The sequence below is a fragment of the Schistocerca piceifrons genome, chromosome X, assembly GCF_021461385.2.
Source record: "Schistocerca piceifrons isolate TAMUIC-IGC-003096 chromosome X, iqSchPice1.1, whole genome shotgun sequence".
Lineage (NCBI taxonomy): Eukaryota > Metazoa > Arthropoda > Insecta > Orthoptera > Acrididae > Schistocerca > Schistocerca piceifrons.
In genome coordinates, this window is record NC_060149.1 from 919,634,823 (window position 1) to 919,658,298 (window position 23,476).

At 38.5% G+C, this 23,476-nt stretch overlaps 1 protein-coding gene across 1 annotated transcript in view; it reads right to left on the bottom strand.

Annotated features, from left to right (window-relative positions):
* Positions 1-22,542, bottom strand: part of LOC124722054 — a 70,766-nt gene extending 48,224 nt beyond the window's left edge. Inside the window, exons 1-3 of the mRNA XM_047247247.1 lie at positions 22,452-22,542; positions 16,489-16,615; positions 15,085-15,231 (exon numbers count right to left, since the gene is read on the bottom strand). Of these exons, the coding sequence (XP_047103203.1) occupies positions 15,085-15,231; positions 16,489-16,587 (246 nt within the window). The 5' untranslated portion in view covers positions 16,588-16,615; positions 22,452-22,542. The remainder of the gene's footprint in view (positions 1-15,084; positions 15,232-16,488; positions 16,616-22,451) is intronic.
* Positions 22,543-23,476: the final 934 nt, after the last annotated feature.

Below are 23,476 nucleotides of genomic sequence, written 5' to 3' on the forward strand. Positions count from 1 at the left end.
TATTGGCTCATTGTAGTGGACAACTATTCCAAGTTTCCCTATATGGCATGTTGACCACCAATGTCCACAGCAGCCACTATTTCAGCCCTGTCTAAGATACTTCTGCATACTGTGGTTACTGAAAAGACCCCCAGTTTGTTTCTTGAGAATTTGCATTTCTTTTCAGGCTAGTGGTGTTCGCCATCTCACAGCTCACTGTTTCATCCTCAATCTAATGGTGAGGATGAACGCACGGTTTGGATGTTTAAAACTCAAATGCACAAGTATGTATCTGGCAGGTCTCCTGAAGCTACTTTAGAGCAATTTTGAGTTCATACTGTTTCACTCCAGTTGCGGACGAGAGCCTGGCAGAGCTGCTACACGGACATCAACCACGGACACTCCTCCACCCACTGCACGCGATACTGCATACCCTGGCGTCACTGGCTCTGCGACGATTCCGGCAGGGTGCGCCTGTTTGGCTCGTGGTTTCAGCCGCCAGCCAAACTGGGTTCCTGCCGTCATCAGGCATTGCCAGGGCTGGTGCCTGTGATATTGTCCACATTAAATAATGCCCAGTCCAATTAATTAATAAGCAAAGTCTTTTATGAAGATTTGAGAGGAGAGGAGATTTCAAAAAACTTTTAAGTTTACTTAGCTCGTCAAGTTCAGATGGCTCTAGTTCTTCTTAGAGGTCTGATTCTTGAAGCTGAAAATCTAAAATCAGGTCCTCGAAGTTGGTTTCAACTAAATAAATTGGAAGATTGTTGTTGCAGATTTGTTTACGTAAATATATTTTTCACTGATGTTCTCAATTTTTAGTATATCATACAGTATTTTGATTTTTCACATTAACAAAGCTAAATAACATTATTCACACCTATTATACAAAAATACGTCCAATCAAATCCGAGGCAAGCTTAGGACTCTCACACTCTGCGGAAATAACAGTATTCCAAAGGGTTTACAATTTTTCTTAACAAAGAATTCCTACTAGTTTTCTTTATATTATTAACTTTGATTATTATTTCATAAATGTATCCAGATATAAACATAGTAAACAGTACAGGATTGCATAATTAATAATAAAAGTTTTAAGTGCAAATAATTTGTAATTCCAAATGTCTCTACAAAAATTATTTAGCTGAACATTCAGAACTAGTACTTATCGATAATAACATTGCAACTAAAATATTTTATAAAGTAATTCCTTTTCATAATTTTAGCTTGAAATATAAAATACTGTGTATAAAATTATATGAAAGTTTTCAGAACAGCAACTAAGATAATACTGACCCGTCCAAAATTCGAAAAACAATATTGGTATCAACAATTAATGTTGAGGAAAAGTATGGTACAGAGGATGATGTCCCATTACAACAGCCCGTCACTTCGACCAGCTGCAGCCGCGGACAGCAGGGCCTGTTCCAGAGGGATCACCGCCATGCCCGATCCTGTGTTGCAGACGGTCCGGTTCGCGTCGCAGAGGGGGTCGCTGCCTGGCAAATCACTGTCTGGGGTTCCTGTGAGGCCATCGTCCCACGAGTGGGGGGACGGTCTGCCAACCCACCTCCTCATCTCTTCCACCCCTACTCCCCGGGCCCTGCTCACCACATACTGCTTCAGCACCGTCACCGGTGTTTTCCACGACTCGTAATCCCAGTGCCTTGCGAGATCAATTTTGATAAAGTTCTTTCCCCCTCATTTAATTCTGTACCTGTTTTAATTATTTGATCCAGTAGCTAATCTACACCATTCTGCTTTAGCACATTTCAAAAGCTTCTATTCTCTTCTTTTCTGAACTGCTTATCATTCACGTTTCACTTCCACTGGGGCCTACAGAACAGATTTCTCTGTCTCAGAAATGCTTCCGTGCTGTTACCAGACTGCATTTTATATTTTCTCTGCTTCGGCCCTCATAAGTTATAGTACTGCCCGAATAGCAACATTCATCTACTATTCTTAGTGGCTCATTTCCTAATCAATTCCTTCTGATTTAATTCAGCTACATTTTATTACCCTCGTTTTCCTTTTGTCAATGTTCGTCTCGTAACATCTTGTCGAGACACTACCGATTCCATTCGACTGTTCTCACAAGTCTTTTCCCGTCTCAGACTGAATTACAATGTTTTTATTTGTTCTTTCTGAACTTAAATCCCCTTTTAAAATTTCTCCTGTGTTTCCTTTAATACTTGTTCAATGTATAGCTTGAATTACATTGGGGAGAGGCTACAACCCTTTCTACTCACTTCTCAGCTACTGCTTCACTTTCATGTCCTGGCTATAGCTTTATGCTGTCTGTATTTCTTCCCTGCTACCTTCAAAATTTTTAAGAATGCACTTCAGTTAACATTCTCAAAAGATTCCTCTAAATCTAAAAACCCTATACATGTAGGCTTGGCATTACCCTCTAATGTAAATCATGGTGTCAGTACTGCCTCCAGTGTTTCTACATTCTCTGGAACTCAAACTGACTTTCCCCACGATTGACTTCTACCATTATTCTGTAAACAATTCTTGTCACTATTTGCAACCGTGGTTTATTAAACTGATGGTTCAGTAAAATTAACACCTGTCAGCAGTTGACTTCTTTAGAAAAGGAATTATTACATTTTTCTTTAATGTCTTAATGTATTTCACATGTCTCATACCTTGCACAGCAGATGCAATTGTTGTAGCTCTCCTGATGATCTCAGTAATTCTGAGGGAATATCATGTACTCCCGGGTTCTTGTTTAGACTTAGGTCTTTTAGTGCTCTGTCAAATCATTTTTGCAGTGTCATAGTCTACCTGCTTACCTGAGTGGTAACATGTCTGCCTCCCATGCAGTAGGCTTGGGTTTTATTCTTGGATGGGTTGGAGATTTTCTCCACTCTTGGACAGGGTGTCGTGTTGTCATCACCAGTGCGCAATTTGCCCAATGTGGTGTAACCTGAAAAAAAGACTTGCTACCCGGCAGCCAAAATTGCCCGGATGGGGCCTCCTGGCCAACAGTGCCACACGATCACTTCATTTCATTTTGAAGTGTCATATCTCCCATCTGAACTTCATTCAGTTTCTCTTCTCTTTTCATAATACTGTCTTCAAGTTTGTTTCCATTTTACAGACCCTCTATTCATTGTGTGTCAGTTTTCCTTTGTCTGTTTAGTATAGGCTTGCACTCAGAGATCTTAATATTCATATAGCTATTTCTCTTTTCTCCAAGGGCCTGTTTAATTTTCCTATACACTGGATCTATTTCTTCCACAGACACGTATTATTATTCTATATGCCTGCATTTCTCGTCTACCCATCCCTACTTTGTGACTTTGCACTTTCTGCTGATCTCATGTTTTACACTTTTTGCATGTTTCACTTGCTGCATTTTCAATCTTCTCTCTTCAATTACATTATATCTCTCTTTTGATAGGCATTGATTTCAACTGGATCTGGTCTTTATTTTATTTATTTTTTGCTTATTTGATTATCTGCTTCACTATTTTCTCTCTCGAAGCTGCCCATTTGTCTTCTATTGCAGTCATTTCCACTGTTTCTGTAATTACTGCCTAATGCTGCCAATGAAACTTTTAACAACCTCTGTTCATTTCAATTTATCCAGGTTCTGTCTCTAATTACTTACCTTTCTGCAGTTTCTTAGTTTTAATGTGGAATTTATAACCAATGTTCACATCCTCTGGAGAAAAGCTTGCTGTTTAGAATCTGGTATCAAAACCTGTCTTACCTTTATGCAACCCACCAGAAACTTTCCAATGTCAGCACACCTCTTCCACATATACAGCCATCTTTCACGATTCTTAAAATAAGTAGTAATTATTAAATTGTGAGCTGTGCAAAATTCTATCAGGTGATTCCTCCTTTCAGTGTGATTGAAATACATTGACTTGTTTTGTATTTCGGTTGCTATACTGGACAGTGTGGATACTACAAACTGACAGTTGGCCATGAGTGTATACAAACTAGAATTATTACTGCCAGATAGTTTGGAATGGTTTAAGAAAACATGATTAGTTTGCCTCTCGCACAGTAGCCAACATACACTTGCAGACCTGACATGCAGTCATAGGGATCACTGATCCCTTCTGTATTGTGAGGGTCATAATCAAACTCCATGACACACTGACATTAGTCTTTTCATTTATTTCAAAATAGGAAAAGAAAACATGAGAAATGCACAACAAAAACCACTTGGTGCAGGCTAATGCAAGATTGCATGCCGAAGTTAGCAGTATCCTAAACGAGGTAGTCCGGGGCTGACCTCTACCGATATTTGATGCAGTCACAGTTCAAAACACCAACCATGTAAAATTGCCACATTAAAGTGCCCAAGTTATACCAATTTTTCAACTTCAGCTCTCTCTCTCTCTCTCTCTCACACACACACACACACACACACACACACACACACTTCTTTGTTCTAAGATGCTAGGTGCGGTTGAGTCCTATGTTGCATTATGTGGTGTATATCTTATACAGGACATTTAACCACCACCCCCAATCGGCATGGCACCAGAGCATCAAGAGCACCAGTATGTCTATCACATTTGTGCACTTTTTATTTTGCAAACATGTTCTTATGCACATTACCTTCTAAAATTGGGCTTCCCCAGATGATATGCATACCAGTAACTAAAAATTGGTTACATTATCAACATTTATACACAGAAAATAAAGGTATATCAAACCACCCCTGATGGAAGAGTTAATCTGGATACAATTCACCACGAAATACCGTTTAATAGTTAATGATGCACTTTTGAATTTTTTTAAGCAGAATTCACATCTATATTTGCATTTATTGGAAATGCCAATTTTTCAGTTCCCTAATAATGAGAAAGAATAGGTGACTAGTACTTACCTTCAGAGGGCAAAATGGATAGCACTGATGTGAGAAATATAGAAGTACAATGACACATTACCCAGCTTTCAGAACTTTTAGCTCCCTTGTCAGGGACATGTTGGAGAAAGTTAAACAGGAAGGGCAGGTCGCTTACACCACAGAATCAGGTACACCCAACTGTTGTGACGGTAAAGATAGACAATAATGGAGGGTGACACATAAGAGAGAAAAGGTAACAGATTGTACAATGGTAAGCTTTTGAGTGCTTGCACAGTGGATACAAGAGAAAACTATTTCAATTTCGAGATGCTATACGGAAGTAGAGCACCTTTACAATGAATATGAACTTGCCAGCACATCAGCAGAAATGAGCCACAAGGTTGTACAGTTGCAACAGAACACTGCTTTGGACTGTATTAATGGTCTAAGAACTTTTCGCAGTGTATTCGATAATGGTACAAAAACCGAAATATAGATAGTACAGAAGACAATTACAGTAATACGCAGTCAAAAAGGGATAGAAAATGTACTGGACCCAGTGAAAGAAAAGGTCGCATCCAGGTACTGCACATTCAGAATGAAAGCTGTGTAGAATTTACTGACGAACCACTGATGGCGTCACTGTGGAAGAGTGGATTAATTGTGGATGTGATGCTGAATTATTTGCAAGAAAATGGCTTTCTGAAGGTAAGACATTTGAATAAATTTTCTTGAAAGCACTGACATTGCTTCAAATGACTCCTTCATTAAAGAGTATTCTGAAAAATTTAGTACTTGAGAAGAGGACAATTAAACAACAATAATGATATATTTTTGTTCTTTCCCCTCTCCAAAGTTGCAAAAGCTGTTCCCTTTAACTGCTCCTGTCCTCTTCCTCCTTTCCTCTCACCACCTAAAAAGTTATCAACACGAGAGCCAACAGCTGCCATAGGTGCTGCTGGGTTTTATCATGATACATGTGGGGAGCAGAAAACCTGTTTTCAGCTTTTGATTAAGGTTAAAAGTAGCACACAAAGCTAAGGACTGCTTAAATGTTAGCATAATTGAAACTGACAAAGCTCAGTTAACACAAAAGCAGTGTCAGTCTATTTTGTTGTAATATACATTACGAATATGGAGAGACTGCTCTTTAACTACAGCATTTTCTAAATATTTCCTTAAAGAGTATGGTTTTGATGACATACTTAATTGTTTAAACGAAGACACTGTCAATTTCTGGCTATCAAATCTTTATCGCAATGTGCTGTCTGGCTATTCCAGCTACTGTGTCATTTTCAAATGAGCGCCTTTTGGATTGTACAAACATGTGTCAGACACTAGACAACAAGCTGGCCTATGGGCTACAGGCTTCTGACTTAAGACAACCAATGTGCACAGCAAGAGCATGCACAAAATGTGAAGAGGGCACCTTCTGTATTTGCTCCACCAGCCACCAGTTTCACTATTTGTAGGGTGTACAGCATAGTTAGAACTTTTATATGTGTGGTGCTGAAAGCTCTGGAGCAGTGTGTTTGCAAACTGTACACTGAGTGTTCAACACTTTACCCATAGCCCACAACTACAGGTAATTTAGAGTGTTTGCAGTTAACTAAACTCACTTTGTCCCACAGCAATAACTTTATTCATAACAGAACAGTTCTTTCTTCTGTGTTGGTTGAGAATGCCTAATGTCCATCTAAGCACACATTGAAATACCTGTTGACCACATGCAGAGGTGCGCTCATAGTTTGGTAGTTTTAGTGCACTACATAAATGACACTGTAAATGGTAGGCTTGCTGGTAGTACTGATAGGGAAAGAAACATAAATAAATACACTGTTGGCCGACAATGCCTACACCTCCTCCCACAACATGGCATCTTTGCTCGCTGTCCAATGCTGCTGCACGTGCATTGTATTGTATAGTATCTTTTATTGGTCCAGTTGTCTACATAGCAGCTTAGGCATAAGACATTGGACAAGTCAAGTTATAAATATACAGGCTGAAAGTAATTTCAAGTCATACATATTTAAGGTTACAATACTACACTTTACACGTAAGTATTTATATAACACATTTCATTTCATAAATTTAAATATTCTTCAATGGAGTAAAAGCAGTGATGCTGTAAATATGACTTTAGAGATTTTCCAAATGTATTGACCTCAGTGATAGCTTTTATGGTTTCAGGAAGTTCGTTATAAAGCTTAACTCCCATGTGAAAAGTACCTTTTTGGCACAGTGCTGTGCTGATTTGAGTCATATGTAAGTTTCTGTTTTGTCTGGTAAAGTGATCATGTATATCACAGTTTTTTTGCAGTCTCCAGTCCTTGCCTATTACATGTAATTTAAAGAACAAGAGGATTTCCATAATGTATACACATGGTAATGGAGGAATACCAGATTTCTTAAACAGGGGTTTACAAGAGTCTCTAGGCTTGCACCCAAACAAGATTCTAATGGCCCTTTTTTGTAGTTTAAAAGTGCTATTAGCTGTTTTGGAGTTTCCCCAGAAGGTGACCCCATATTTAAGACAAGTATGAAAGTACGCATGATATGCATTCAATACTGTTTTCTCCCTACAGCATGATTTTAATGAACAAAGGAGGTAACATGTTTTGCTCAGTTCTGCATTGAGATATTCAATATGCTTATTCCATCTGATGTTACTCTGCAGCCAAAGTCCTAAGAATTTGGTTTCAGTATTGTTACCAACTGGTTCGTCATTGATAGAGACTGATGGGATAAACATGTCCTTGTTAGGAACATTGTGAAATTTTAGAGCAATGGTTTTCTTACTGTTTATTACATGCTGATTACTCTGTGCCCAGCTGCTAAGTTGTTTCGTGATCATGTTTACTGTCTGCTGCAACTGTTCATCATCATTTCCTTTTAGTAGAATCGTGGTGTCATATGTAAATATGATTGTTTTGTGTGCATCAACATTTAAGTTTAGATCATTTATGTACAGAAGAAACAGAAGGGGTCCCAATACTGATCCTTGGGGTACACCACATTTAATTTGTTTATAGTCAGATAAGTGATTAGATACAGTTTTTAGTTCAATATTTGTGTGCTTGATGCACACTGCCTGCTTACGATTAGTCAAGAAGGAACTGATTCACTTGTTGGACAGACCTCGAATACCATATCTTTCTAGCTTTGATAACAGAATTTTGACAAGTCAATAAAGACTAATATTGTTTCGTGTTTTTTGTCCATCAGGTTTAGGATGGAATTGATGCACTCATAGACAGCAGTTGTCGTTGACCTCTTATTTCTGAATCCATGTTGTTCATTACATAGGATGCTGTTTTTATTTATAAATTTTATAAGTTTCTCATGCATAACTTTTTCCAGTACTTTAGAGATGCAGGAGGAAATTGTGATGGTCTGTAGTTATTTACATTGTCTTTATCCCTTTTTTATATACAGGAATAACTTTTGACATTTTCAATACATCGGGGAAAGTGCCTGCCTGAAGTGAGCAGTTGCATAAGTGTGTGAGTACTTCAATTAGGTATGATGCACTCTTCTTTAAAATTGTTGCAGCTATATCATCAATACCTGCCGATTTGGAATTTTTTAGTCCTTTTATTGTTTTAGCTACCTCATCTTGTGAAACATAACTGATGTACATTGATCCTGTACATGCACTTATTTTATATTCATTTGCCTGGGTGCTCTTAAAGTTTAATTGTAACATATTATCAGCAAGACCTGTGAAAAACTTGTTAAATGTGTTGGCTACTTCTAAGGGGTTTGCTACTTTTTTATTTTTATGTGATAGTGTTATATTTTTGCTTGATTGTCTGTATTCTCCACATTCTTTTTTTATAACACTCCACATAGTCTTTGATTTATTAGCTGAATTATAAATGATTCCATCATTATGCATTATTTTTGCTGCTTTTATTACTTTTCTTAATATTTTGGAGTATTTTTATACTATGCGCGTACTACAGGTGAGGAATTTTTTGAGTTACATATTTCATGAAGTAGTCTTTTCTTCTGGTATAAAACCCTAATTCCCTTTGTGATCCAGCTGTTTGTTCTAGAGTTCCCCCGTATGGTTAATGTTTTCAGTGGGAATGCAAGTTCAAAGAAATGGGTTAATGTATCAATGAAAGTGTTGAATTTTTCATTTATATCGTTCATTTTGTACACTCCTAGCCATTTTTCTTTCTGTAATAAGTTGTTGAAGTAGTTTACATTATGCTTATTATAACTTTGATATGCTGTTCTGAAAGACATATTGTTAATAATACTGCCTTGTACTTTTATGCTTAATATTTGAGCAAGATGTTCACTAAAACCTGCATTGAAAATTTTTAGTGAAGTGTTGACTAGAAACTGATCAAGAGCTGTTTGACAAGTTTCTGTTACTCGGGTAGCTGCTTTTACTTCAGCCTTTAAATTGAAGGATGTTGCAAGGTTCAAAACGGTCTCCCTATTTCCACTATTCGTGAGGAAATCAATATTGAAGTCTCCACAGATTATCAATTCACAATCCATTTTATTTACTTTATTTAACAATGACTCCATTTTGTTTAAGAAAAGTTCAAAATTCCCGAATGGTGATCGGTAAACTGTAGCAATAACCAGGTTGAACTGAGTAATTTTTATAGCTGCAATTTCATAATCCTTTTCGACATTTGCCCTAGTTAAGTCAGGTAGTGTAATAAAATCTACATTATCCTTTGTGTAAATTGCTACCCCACCCTGCTTGCTGTTTTTCCTGCAGTAGTAAGCAGCCAAAACAAATTTGTTTATTTTCGTATTCTGGATTAATACTGGGTTAAGCCAGTGTTCAGAAATGCATAACACTGAGATATCATTAAGTTCATGTGTTAATAGTACGTTAATTTCATCGATCTTATTATGCAGGGATTGTACATTATGGTGGTAAATTTTTAGTTCGGGCGTATTCACAATCTGGTAATTGGGAATCATATTTACAGCATCACATACCTCTAGTTTAAATTAGGAACGTCAGCAGTGTTGTATTTTCGTTCTTCTTTCTTGTTTATTTTGTTTTCCTCGCTGTTGTTGGAAGGATGTTCAGGAAGCTGATAAATTGTTCTATCCCTTACAAGTCTTTCTTTAATTATTTCATTAACACAATCACAAACAAAACTTTTCCCTTCATAGTTCAAATGCATTCCACGCTTCGTGTGCAGATTTCAATGCAGCTTGCTTATATCCAGTACATCACACTTACCGTATTGAGAACACAGTTTCCTTATTTTAATGTTTGTTTTCTGAATTTCTTAGTTTACATACGAACTATAAATCAGATCATGCCTACGAGGAAATGTGGCAACTACAGTGTTTCTGCATTTGTTAGCTTGTAAAAAATTCTGCAGCATTTTCTTGCAAACCTCTGCTTCATTTTTTGCCACATCGTTTGAACCCATTATACGGATGATAAAGTCATTTTCTTGCATTAATTTTGTCTGAGAGTTAATGTCTACAACATTTTTACATCCTGCTCCTGGTTTCACTACACTGGTCACTGCTATGTCGCGATTTTTCTCACGGAGCATGCTGGATAGATTTCTGCCATGACTGTCTGTTAGTAATAGTACATTAATCTTTTTCCCTGATGATCTGTGTTTGTTGCTGAGATTATTTGCAAAAACACTATTCATTTTCAGTTCACTGACCTTTTGAAGTTCACGATCATTTGGAGAGTTGTTATCACAGTCACTTGTTTGCAAAACATATTTGTTTTTTCCAAAAATGTGTCAGTTTTAGCAGACTTTGTTGTTTTTTTTGTAGTTGGAACACTATTTTTGTACGACACTTTTACCCACTCGGACGATATATTACTTTTGTCTTGCATCGCTTCACTTAGTGTTGGCTTCGATCGTAGATCCTGATTTACTTTCCTGAGTGAGTCAATATCGCTTCTTAAGGAACTGACTATGAATTGTAATCTAGCAATTCGTTCTTTTAGCATTGTTATTTCAGTGTTACAATACCTACGAACTCCCTTTTTAACAGCATAACTATAACTACTTCCCAAGTTAGAATCACACACTTCTACACTCGTGGCCATCTTGCCTCAGTGCTGTATGATAACTGATAATATTGTTCCAGATTCATTATACATATAGTCTCATGGCAGCCTTTGGCCTTATCAACTTCCAGCCGCAAATAAAATCGCACAAGCACCACACCCAAAGTGACGTCAGTGCAGTACCGTGCATGCGCAAATCATGCACTGCAGCTCGCATAGATACCCAGGGGTGCCTCACGCAGAGAGCATCCCAGAGTGTCCATGAGAATAACAACACCAAGAAGAATTGCCTCTTGGCTTTTGGAAAGATCAGTGTGTACTATGATCAATGTGTATTGTTTTCCTTAAAAAAAAATAATAAATACATAATTTTCACAGGAGATAAGGAAAGAAATGGTACATTACTGTAATTGTGGTAATAAAACTTAACATCACCAGAAACTTTAATATTTTTACAAACACCATCACCTCTAAACCATACAGCAACGGACTCCGACTCATTTATTTTACGACGATTCCTGGTACCAACAAAAAGTGACATCACAGAAAAAAATACGACTTCTCCATTTCTCTGTTTCTTTGATCGACTGTTTTGTACATAATTAGAACTGCACATCATTAAATGTTAGTCCAATGTGTATTGTTCATCCTTATAGAATATAAACTGCAGTTTGTAAGTAACAGAAATCAGTCAATCGCATATTTTCTGCACTTTTATATAACCAAAGCAATTACTTTTGATGCAATTACAGTTTACATGCATGAACATAAAAAATTTGTAATTACACTCCTGGAAATGGAAAAAAGAACACATTGACACCGGTGTGTCAGACCCACCATACTTGCTCCGGACCCTGCGGGAGGGCTGTACAAGCAATGATCACACGCACGGCACAGCGGACACACCAGGAACCGCAGTGTTGGCCGTCGAATGGCGCTAGCTGCGCAGCATTTGTGCACCGCCGCCGTCAGTGTCAGCCAGTTTGCCGTGGCATACGGAGCTCCATCGCAGTCTTTAACACTGGTAGCATGCCGCGACAGCGTGGACGTGAACCGTATGTGCAGTTGACGGACTTTGAGCGAGGGCGTATAGTGGGCATGCGGGAGGCCGGGTGGACGTACCGCCGAATTGCTCAACACGTGGGGCGTGAGGTCTCCACAGTACATCGATGTTGTCGCCAGTGGTCGGCGGAAGGTGCACGTGCCCGTCGACCCGGGACCGGACCGCAGCGACGCACGGATGCACGCCAAGACCGTAGGATCCTACGCAGTGCCGTAGGGGACCGCACCGCCACTTCCCAGCAAGTTAGGGACACTGTTGCTCCTGGGGTATCGGCGAGGACCATTCGCAACCGTCTCCATGAAGCTGGGCTACGGTGCCGCACATCGTTAGGCCGTCTTCCGCTCACGCCTCAACATCGTGCAGCCCGCCTCCAGTGGTGTTGCGACAGGCGTGAATGGAGGGACGAATGGAGACGTGTCGTCTTCAGCGATGAGAGTCGCTTCCGCCTTGGTGCCAATGATGGTCGTATGCGTGTTTGGCGCCGTGCAGGTGAGCGCCACAATCAGGACTGCATACGACCGAGGCACACAGGGCCAACACCCGGCATCATGGTGTGGGGAGCGATCTCCTACACTGGCCGTACACCACTGGTGATCGTCGAGGGGACACTGAATAGTGCACGGTACATCCAAACCGTCATCGAACCCATCGTTCTACCATTCCTAGACCGGCAAGGGAACTTGCTGTTCCAACAGGACAATGCACGTCCGCATGTATCCCGTGCCACCCAACGTGCTCTAGAAGGTGTAAGTCAACTACCCTGGCCAGCAAGATCTCCGGACCTGCCCCCATTGAGCATGTTTGGGACTGGATGAAGCGTCGTCTCACACGGTCTGCACGTCCAGCACGAACGCTGGTCCAACTGAGGCGCCAGGTGGAAATGGCATGGCAAGCCGTTCCACAGGACTACATCCAGCATCTCTACGATCGTCTCCAGCCTGCATTGCTGCGAAAGGTGGATATACACTGTACTAGTGCCGACATTGTGCATGCTCTGTTGCCTGTGTCTATGTGCCTGTGGTTCTGTCAGTGTGACCATGTGATGTATCTGACCCCAGGAATGTGTCAATAAAGTTTCCCCTTCCTCGGACAATGAAGTCACGGTGTTCTTATTTCAATTTCCAGGAGTGTACTTTTGTTATTTAGTACTCAACAGGATGTTCATCATAACAAAGGCAAGATTTTCCTGTTATTATTGATAAACGCAGAAGTTGTTCATGTCTCTCTGTTTCATGCTACAAATCAATAATTTTCGAATAGAACCTGAATTAAACATTGAAAATTTCAGTTTTGCTATAAATACTGTTTATTCTTAAGTAACAGACAGGAGGATAACTATGTATAGCACATTTTATTTTTAGGTCATCCTGCCTGTTATGTATCCTCATTCAGTTTCTAGACAGTGCACAGCTTCTTCCAGTTTTTAGGGGAATCCAGTAAGACACATACTGCATACATAAAGAAATCAATTGTTATGAGGTAACGGCCAATAGTATGCAGTACACCCAATGTGGGTACGACTAACTGACTGGGGAAACTACAGTAGTCTCCGCTTACTTATGGTAGCCTATGGTAGTTTTAAAACTCTAACAATATGCCTGCAAATTATTGTCCAATTTATTTTAGTAGATGTGTGTCTTATCACTCTTCTTTTATGGTACAAATGCATTGATTTCTGTGTACTATCTTGAGTTGCACCCATGTACAAGCAATATTTGAATAAGTTTGCCACAATCATTTTCTATCATATGTTGGCTGCTGGCATACACAATAGGCGACAGGTTGTTCACAAGGGCTGAAACTTCTAACAGCTATTGTCTGTTTTGTAATTGATAGATTGTTTGTTCCAAGTTAAAAATCAAAGAATTCAGGACTTTACATAAAATAGCACTCGGGCAGATCATGCGGCACAAGTAAATGTGTCTACAGCACAATGGGAGTATGTCACCAGTAGGTTTCAACAAGTCTACAGCATGTTGTTGAAGTCCAAAGAAAGCTATGGCATTTGCGTTTATGTTTTAAGTACATTACTGTAAGTTAAATCAATACTTCACAATTTGGTTGACAATTAATCAAAATTTTTGAATTTTAGACAATGTTGAAGTTAATTTACACTACTCCAGTCTAAAATTTTCTTGAAGAGTTGCAAATAGTTTATTGTGCTCCATCCATTTCTAAAAGCTTTCTTTTGTTTGACTGGACTCCTGTATTCTTCAAGTGGTTTCTAGTATTGATGGTTAATGCTGTGTAGAGGAGGATGATAGGTGGATAGTTTCATATCCCTGATCTGTTTTCCTCCTTTTGACATAGAAAAATCACAGCATTTTTTCAGTTTTTGTAAACTACTTTCCTCTGAAGACCTACCACAAATAATTTTCCAAGTTGACTTTTGTGGTGCCGTCTGACAGGCAAGGTGCCAAAGCAGGGTTGGTACCTCGCAACACAACAACAAGTGAGTACAGTCGCTGCCAGAAGCATCAGTGAATGAGCAACATTGGCATAAACACGCCCAGAAGAGTTTCCACACGCTGCTGCTTCCGCTCTCTTACTTAAGGCCAAGCAGAGTACTGCTCAGCCCAGTCCGTGATTATCTATGAAGATGACACAATCATCTTTCTTCTAGGCCAGCATTGCAAACATTGAATTATTCAGAGCTCTACATAAGAGACTGTCAGTAATACTTCAAGTGAAGAGATTTGTACCTTGTCAGTATCAAGTGATGCACTGAAGTTCAGTGACATTTATAAGTACTCATGACATTCACGTGGAAATGGATTGTAGCAAAGTTAAGTAATTAATCTTCTCTATGTTATAATAAAGTGCTCTAATATTTTATGTGTTGTAATATCCACTCGACCATCTCCCACAGTGGAGTACAGAATCCACTACTGTACCGACCTTGTATTACTTTTCCTCCAGTTTTAGCAACTTCTACTGAAAGACTAACTCTTGTTGCCAATCCTTTCTTCAAAACTCAATTGGCTTTACGTTTTCATATCCCATTGTTTCAGGAAGAATCAATAATTATAGTTTTTTGATAAAACAATCAATAGCTGCTTATGGAGCAGTAACAGAAACTCAACCAACCACAATGGTGGAACGTAAGAAAATGAACAGGCCAACATGTAATACGGTGGATCTCCTCCACCAAGATGTGGGACAGTATGGAAATGGAAACAAATTAAATGGAGGCAGTGTACTTACCCTCAACTGCTTATTTGCTGTCAGGAAGGACACACACAATACCTCTAAGAGATTTGAGGCTTCTGATATTTTTTCATGACGATAAAGCATTTTTGCCTGTTCATTCTTCAGTGCCAGAATTCTCTCCTGCGTTTCATCTATCTTCATCTACAAATAAATGTTAATATACAACCTTGTTACTTAAAAAATAAAATAAGTTTTTGAAATGTCAAATGTGAACAATGGTTATGTCTTCTCTTGAAAACTAGCAAGTGCACAGTAGGAAAAACAAACTAACATATAAAAAAAGAGAGTATGTCAGAAAAAAACTAGGTGTTTTTAATTACTGAATCAGAATCAGTTTCTTGTAGTAAAGTCCATCCTCCCCGCTGTTACAGAATGAAAACTGCGTGGTTCAGGGAAGTATTACTGTTTTGTACTTTTTGCAAAGGAGCAAACAGGCCATGATGTTACATTGTAGCAGAGAAAATTATTAACATTCGAACTGTGCGAAAGGAAAAATATTCTGATATCAAATAAAATTACAATTAAATGCTGACTAAAGTCATTTTTTAAACTTGCAGTAGACACAACAAAAAGAAAGTCACATAAATACATCCTTCAAAAAAGTAATGGATTTAAGGAGACAAGATTAATCACACAGCCATCCAGACAACGAGGACAAGGGAGGCTGACCACAAAATGATTAGGAAAGTAGCCAACAAGTGAGATTTCCACACCTGAGGTTTTAATGGCAGGAGGGAAGACAATATGGAGGTAACGAAATGACAGGGCATATTCTTTCAAGTACTGTCACAGTATCTTACTTATTGCACACCAAAAATCGGGAGCAAGGTGGTAGAGGCAGGAGTAAAACAAAGATTACACATGACAGTTGAAACAAGGAAGATTTCGGGAGATTGCAAGAGATGAAGAAAGTTTTCTGTGACAAAAAGAGCTCTACTGATATCAGCTATTGGTATGGAACTGAAAGAAGATCCGGAAAGTCTACATCTGGAGCACAGAATTATATGGAAGTGAAATATGGACTATTGGATATATGGGGAGCAAAAAAGTGAAAGTATCTGAAGTGTGGTGATACTGAAGAATGTTACAAACTAAGTGTGTAATGAGAAAGTACTTTAAGAATAGATGAGGACAGGAGCTTATGGAAGACACTTATCAGGTTACTGTGACACCTGCTACGGCATCTACCACGTAATAGTTATGTAAAAGTGAAAAGATTAACTTGACCTCTCACTCAGTTTTATGATTCAATATTCAGTTAATTTGTAAATGCATACATTGTCAAAACAAAGCAAACACACGTAACAACTTCAAAGGCAGATGTTCCCACATCAATTATTTCAAAACATGATTATAATGCCAAGTCATATCAAAGTATATGGAGGAAGATATAGTTACCCCGATGTCCTTGTTTTTAACTAATACATCAACAAACTTGATCACCATCCACGAATATTGCTCTTCTACACCAACAGCTCCATCCATATTATTTTCCATGCTTGTCAGATTACTTCTGTGTGGTATCCTACAACATGGTATAATTATGTAAGGTATTAAACATGGAAAATAATCAAGTAAAGAAGGGTCTTCAAATTACTTCATTTATGAACAAAACAGGAAATTATCTACTTAGTTTACAAATGATTTAGATTTTATTTTACAGCTGATCATTTTTCTTTTATGTTCTTTACTTCTCCATTAGTGGGGGACATGATGATGATAAGTGGCAAAATAAAGAAAATTGACAATAAAAATTAGTTATGTGAGAGAAAATACATACAAGACTGTGACAAACAACCAGGGCAGCTGTGTCAACATCAGTAAGTTATCAAAGAATTTCAGAGACTGCTCCATGGTGATGTTCAACTGACATTAAGTTCAAATAACATCTTTTAAACTATAGGGAAAAATTTGGCTCACGTCCCACTAATGCTTCATGAAGTGTGCCCCAGCTTTAACCCAATTGAGATTAGTAACAATAATAGCTGGATTACAGTTGATGTAGATTGTTAGTCAAATGGTTTTATTTTTATAAAGAAATGTTTTGGCTCAAAATTACTGCAACTGACAAGTTCTCTTGCAACAGTAACAGTTTAGTTGCAAACATAATGAAATTAGATTCATCATCCCATATTGAGCAAAATTGTTGTGACAAAATTTAAAAGAAAATTATTGCCACATGGCAAAGAACAAACATCAGTCACCTGGTGTCCATAGAATGGAAAAATCCACAAATTTTATGGTATTTGTTACAATTGTCTTTGCATAATTTGTTAAATTATTGTTTGTACTCAATTGTCGTGGTCCTGAGTGTATCGTATATTCATACAAAATGAAACAGTGCTGATATTTCCATTAACCCAATGAAATGAGGCCATTTGTGTTGAGGAAAATCCTTCATTGTATGCTTAAATCAGCTTCCAGATCCTTCACTGTATGATTAAATGAGCTTTTATTCTATAAAAAACCATAAACTGTATGACCATACAAAAAAGTACAATAACAAAACAAAGTGAAAGCAGAGAACTCATGTGAAAGTCAGGAGTGGGATGTTGTCCATAGAATGAGGTCTCATGCGATATTTGGTACCTCAATATGGCATGACAAGTAAAGACAGTGATTGCCTAATGCAGCAACTAATCGGAGACATTGGTGTACACACCCCCAGTGTCTCCCTTAAGCCATCATGGCAGGAAAATTATTTACGTTAGAGTGTAGTGCAGTTATTCTGAACTTTATATCAGTTAAAGAATTGAAACCAGATGTGAAACTATTATTCTGTAATGAAATGTTAAATGTTACGAGAGTCAGCAACAGCAACAATTTCCAATTGCATGTAAACTGTGAGAGTTGGGTTGGGTTGTTTGGGGAAAGAGACCAAACACCAAGGTCATCGGTCTCATAGAATTAGGAAAGGATGGGGAAGGAAGTAGGCCGTTCCCTTTCAAAGGAACCATCCCGGCATTTGCCTGGAGCAATTTAGGGAAATCATGGAAAACCTAAATCAGGATGGCCGGATGCAGGATTGAACCATCATCCTCCCAAATGCAAGTCCAGTGTGCTAACCACTGCAACACCTCGCTCGGTAAACTGTATGAACACTATGTGTTTCCAAAGTTAAGTATTTAACATATTCGAGCTTTAGTAAATTGCTAACAATCTGTATGTGTGTTGTAGTCTCTGCTCGACTTTCTCCTGAACTAGACTTGCTAGAATATATCTGAATGCCAACTAAGATGGCCCTTTCCAGTTTTTCTTCTGCCACATAATGGAAATACTGAAGGGTCTGGGAACACTCTTTCCATACTTCTCTGTGGCTCAACATGAACCACTAGTTACGGTGCCATTCATCTGCTCCTTTGTCTATTGTATCTACCACAGTGTTTAACCACATCTGAGCCCCCACAAGAACTGTCTCTAAACAAAATTGTTTTAGTTTCAGGCGCAGCAGATTGATCAGGAGCTATCCCCGTGAGCACCACCCAGCCACAGCAAGAGCTGCCTGGCACGGCAGCTGTTGCCAGATATTCTGATTCACCAGACAGACAATCAACCACTCCTTGGCATACATGCGGGGGAAACAAGTCAGGTATCAGTAACATGATACCCGTGTTGTCAGAGGGCTCAACTCCACCACACGGACTGGCTACACATGCTGGTGACCAAGTAGGGTGGAGGAGGGATACGGTGGGGAAGGAAGAGAGGAGAGGAATCCCTGCCGTAGACACTAGGGAAGGAGTTCTTCCCGAAACACCTCAGACTAAAAAGATAAAATATAGAAGTGGAGGTCAAACCCCAAGCAGGGACATAAATGCCAAAAAGGATGAAAGAGAATATGCAGAAGGAACAAAATTGCAAGCAATACACGGAACCAGGTGGATAGCCAGGTCAATATAAATCAGAACACCGAGAGAGGGGAAGTACGGGGAAACTATCATGTCCTCAGTGTTTTTCTAGGTGTAATGGACAATCTTGTCCTTGACATAATTCAAAGTGTTTCCAGTGTGGTAAGCAAGGCCACATACAGGGCCTATGTTTACAGCATTGCAGTTCAGAGTGCCAGTCTAATGTGACGCTGTGATGTAACACTTAGCAAGTGCATGTGGCTGAGCCAAACATGGAGGCTTTTCTGCTTTGTGGGAGACCTCTGTTGTAGTCCACAGACAGAACAAACTTTTTGCACAAAATCGAACACTGGAAACTCCAGGTAGGAATATCAACAATGTAGGAAAATACAGATTTATGCGCTGTCACGAGTGGCTCAAAAGATATTAAAGTTCCCATTAGACAGAGGTATACATGTTTCCCTCGTCAATAAAGACACCTATGATCTGACCTGTAGTCCATATGAACTGATTAATAGCCCACAGTTACAGGAGCCTACTTCTGCTTTAATGGCTGTCATGCTGCTATGACAAATTAGTTATTAGTAAAAAATTAAAAAACTAAAAATAAATTGTTATAATTGAGACCAAACGCATACCAAGAAATATCAGATATTCAGAACTAAAATAGGATATTGCTTTTAACTGGCCAGTCTTTCCCACCCCTTGTGGGCATGCCCTCTGTGCATTTTTTTTTTGACAGGTGTTCCCGATCATTCACAAAATGGATAGAGGGGTGCAAACAACGTGTTGCTACCAACCATCATTACCCCCCCCCCCCCCCCCCAAAATCATTCAGGCCTTTCCTTTGTATAATGTAGTTATACTTTTTATACGCTTTTACGTATGTGCCTTGCTGTTAGAATAACAACTTGAATACGTACATAAATGAGAATGTGAATTATCAATGTGTGTTTATATAATTATGAAATACAATATGCACATTTTTGGACATGTCATTTCACTGTGCTTCTGCAAAATTTACTGACACATGGTAAGGCAATATTGAGTAACGTTTTGTAATAAACTGCTTATCCCAAAATAAAGATAGTTTAGCAACTGATGACTGAATTTTATTCTGAAAAACAATGAAAAATTTAATTTAAATTAAAATAGCATTCAACACTTCAGAAAGAATTGAAATAGAACAAACATGTAATAACCAACTGTGTATTATCTGCTGCAGTATAAATTGTTGACAAATAATTCTTTTGGCAACCAAAATGCTCAAAGGACAAAATTTAGCTACATATATTCTCATCTTCAAATTTTCCAAGAAATTGTTGGGTCTGATCCATGTGTATCTCACTCTCTTATATTATTTTAGTATTAGTACAACTGATACTCATCTTCTGACCCCCTCCTGTTACACACAAATAAACTGCACCTGACCTCAGCAAAACATCAGACTGTCTTAAATATTAATCATTCAAATGCTTTACTGGAAATTTGTGGTAAGTTTTTATGGGACCAAACTGCTGAGGTCATCAGTCCCTAGGCTTACACACTACTTAATCTCACTTATGGTAATGACAATCCATACACACACATCCATGCCTGAGGGAGGACTCGAAGCTCCGACAGGGAGAGCCACGTGAACTGTGGCAAGGTGCCTCAGACTGCACAGATAATGCTTTACTGACAAGTGCCTCGTCAATTGAGAAATCATTGTTGACAGCCCAATATTTTAAGTAAAAAAAAAAAAAAAAAAAAAAAGCTTACAGTACAATAGTAATATGTCATTACTTGAGTTAACCTGAGTAGTATTGTAAAAGTTAGGTTACATTTGTTTTCCAGCATGAAGTGTTTAAAAGGTGCTCAGAGATTAATTCACTTTCTCATCAAGAGTCACATAGACTGCAGAAAATGTTAATATTGATAATATGAGAAAATAAAATGTCTTCTTCACAAAAGTAAACTAAAACCAATGACTTACAGAAACGAGCACTAAAAATAATCACAGCATAACTTAAGAATATAACATTCTTTCATATATTAAAAATTTGCTTTATAAGCGACGTGGATATTTAGTAACCTAGTAGGTCAGAATGTCCAACAATTATTTACATTCTGTTTCAACTAGTACATTTCCAAAAACAATCATAATAAAAGGTTCTACAATTGATCACTTCAAAGCACCATTACAGCAAAGTGAAAACCAAAGGATGTACTTAGCTATAAACAAACTGTATGAGAAGTGAAGCACATATGTAATCACTAGAAAGATCTGTTGAACAAGAAATGTCACACAAGTGACTGCACTAGTTGTGGTTTGCTCTCTTTTTCCCTCCAACAACTCAACTAGTTCATTTACCAAACAGTTATGGAGAGGCTTACAGGTGAGCATGGAATTGATTCATGAAGCAACTGGTCACCTCCCAAAAACACAAATGCTTCTTACAGGTGGAACACCAATTATGTATTAATATATTTTTTTTTCAAAAAAAGTTCCAGGTCCACATGTGAAATGAAAGCAAAGCCTTGCAGTTATCAAACTGGCACAAAACCAAACTTACCATGACATACAAAATTATAACTTTCCAAATGAGAATATTATAATCACAGTTATCAAAAGACGTTTAAAGCAGTAAGCTGTTATATTTTCAGTACATTCAGGCTTTTCTGAGTAAAAAGCAGGCAAACTGCACGAGTCCTTGCACAACTGCAGTGATCGCCATATAGTATATTCTGCTTTGTTTGGTTCACTCAGGCTACACTCCTATGTACTCATCAAACCATTCTCATTACCTTATTGAAACCATGGCAGCATTTTAACAGATGGTAAAAATCTGCTACATGTTCAGTTCAACAAATGACACTAATGTATGGAGTCAGTAGTGAAAAACACTCCCAATTTGTGGCTGATAAAATACTGAATCTATACAACAAAATACTAGATCCACTGTTTACCAACATTTCAGCACTCCACACGAGTCTTATTCCAGAATTAGTATCTGGTCTGCAGACACTGCCCAAGCTTTAAAACATAGTGTCTCACAGATCACACTTAATCACAATGATTTTTTTTTAAAGAGATGTATAGAAATTATGGATATCATTTATAACTCGGAGAAGTTCTAGTTTCCGCAACAAATTACATTTAGCTCATTTGTAGCAAATTTCATCTTTGTGGGTGCAAGTAGTTGTTAACAATCACAAAATTGTACCTACAGGGAGGCTACCGTTTTACTTTCTCTCCCGGCACAAAACGCAATACTTCAGCGCTGTATGTGAAGTATTATAAATGGGAGAAATGTTTATAAAACTACGTAAGAGGGCGTTTTCGGGCTTCAATGTGTTTCAACAACACATTTTCCGACACCTTGTAGGTCTACGTATTATGTAGCAAATATGGCTAATTACATCTCTAATTTTATTTAAAATCCACAAGCACACATATCTATTTGTTTACAATGGTATTCAATTACAAGTTTTAAAACACATAACAATTTACTGTAGGATATTTTGTATACTTACACTGCTAATGCTATACACAATTCTACACAGTTGGAACAGTTCAACCTTCGACCAATATCGACCGACGCCCCACTGACTACCGGGAACTGACAGATAAACAAACATCTTCGTACAGATCGATGAAGATATTATAATTTGAGGTGTTCCATTCGACTCTAGATCGATGGTCGAAGGGTGGCCGTGGTCGAATGGTGCTTCCCATTTTGGGAGACCTTTGACCAAAACATGATTGCAATTGGAGAACATTACCTTTCGACGAATTTTAAGAAAGAAAAAGAATAATATTCATTCATATTTTGATCAATTTTTGTTATGATAATAACAAGTCTCTTCTAAAGACGTACCAAAATATAAACAGAAGGGTGCTGCTTGCTGCAATATGACCAAACCAGGTTTCCACAGACACGAATTTCCTACATACGCATCCCCTCAACACTACCCTAATGCACGTCAGCGTTTCCACACGCCTGAGTCGAAAACTCTACTTACGCGACTTTCAAGACGACCACAAATGAAATTATTCGTACGGGAGTTGCGCCACTTTCAGCCGAAGATCTTATAGTGACGTTGATGAAGACAAAACGGGATCACAGATGTTGGATATGGAAACGGCCATCACGTAGGAATCGTTTGCGAACATCAAATATACTAATAAGGCAGTTATCTAACGAGGATGACGTTTAGTTGAAAATAATTTTTGCGTGAGTAAAGTCTATTTTCAAATCATTTTGATCCATATTTCTGAGTCTGTACGAAAGACTAATACAAGTATGCGAGATGTGGTGCCAGCTGGCATTAAATTACACGTAACATTGAAATACCTGGCAAGTGGAGTCACAGCAATATACGTATAGCCAGGTCTACACAGGCATGAATTTCTTAAATGTGTGTACCCCCACCACCACTCACATAAGTCAACTTGTGGTGTCACCGCCAGACACCACACTTGCTAGGTGGTAGCCTTTAAATCGGCCGCGGTCCGTTAGTATACGTCGGAGCCGCGTGTCGCCACTATCAGTGATTGC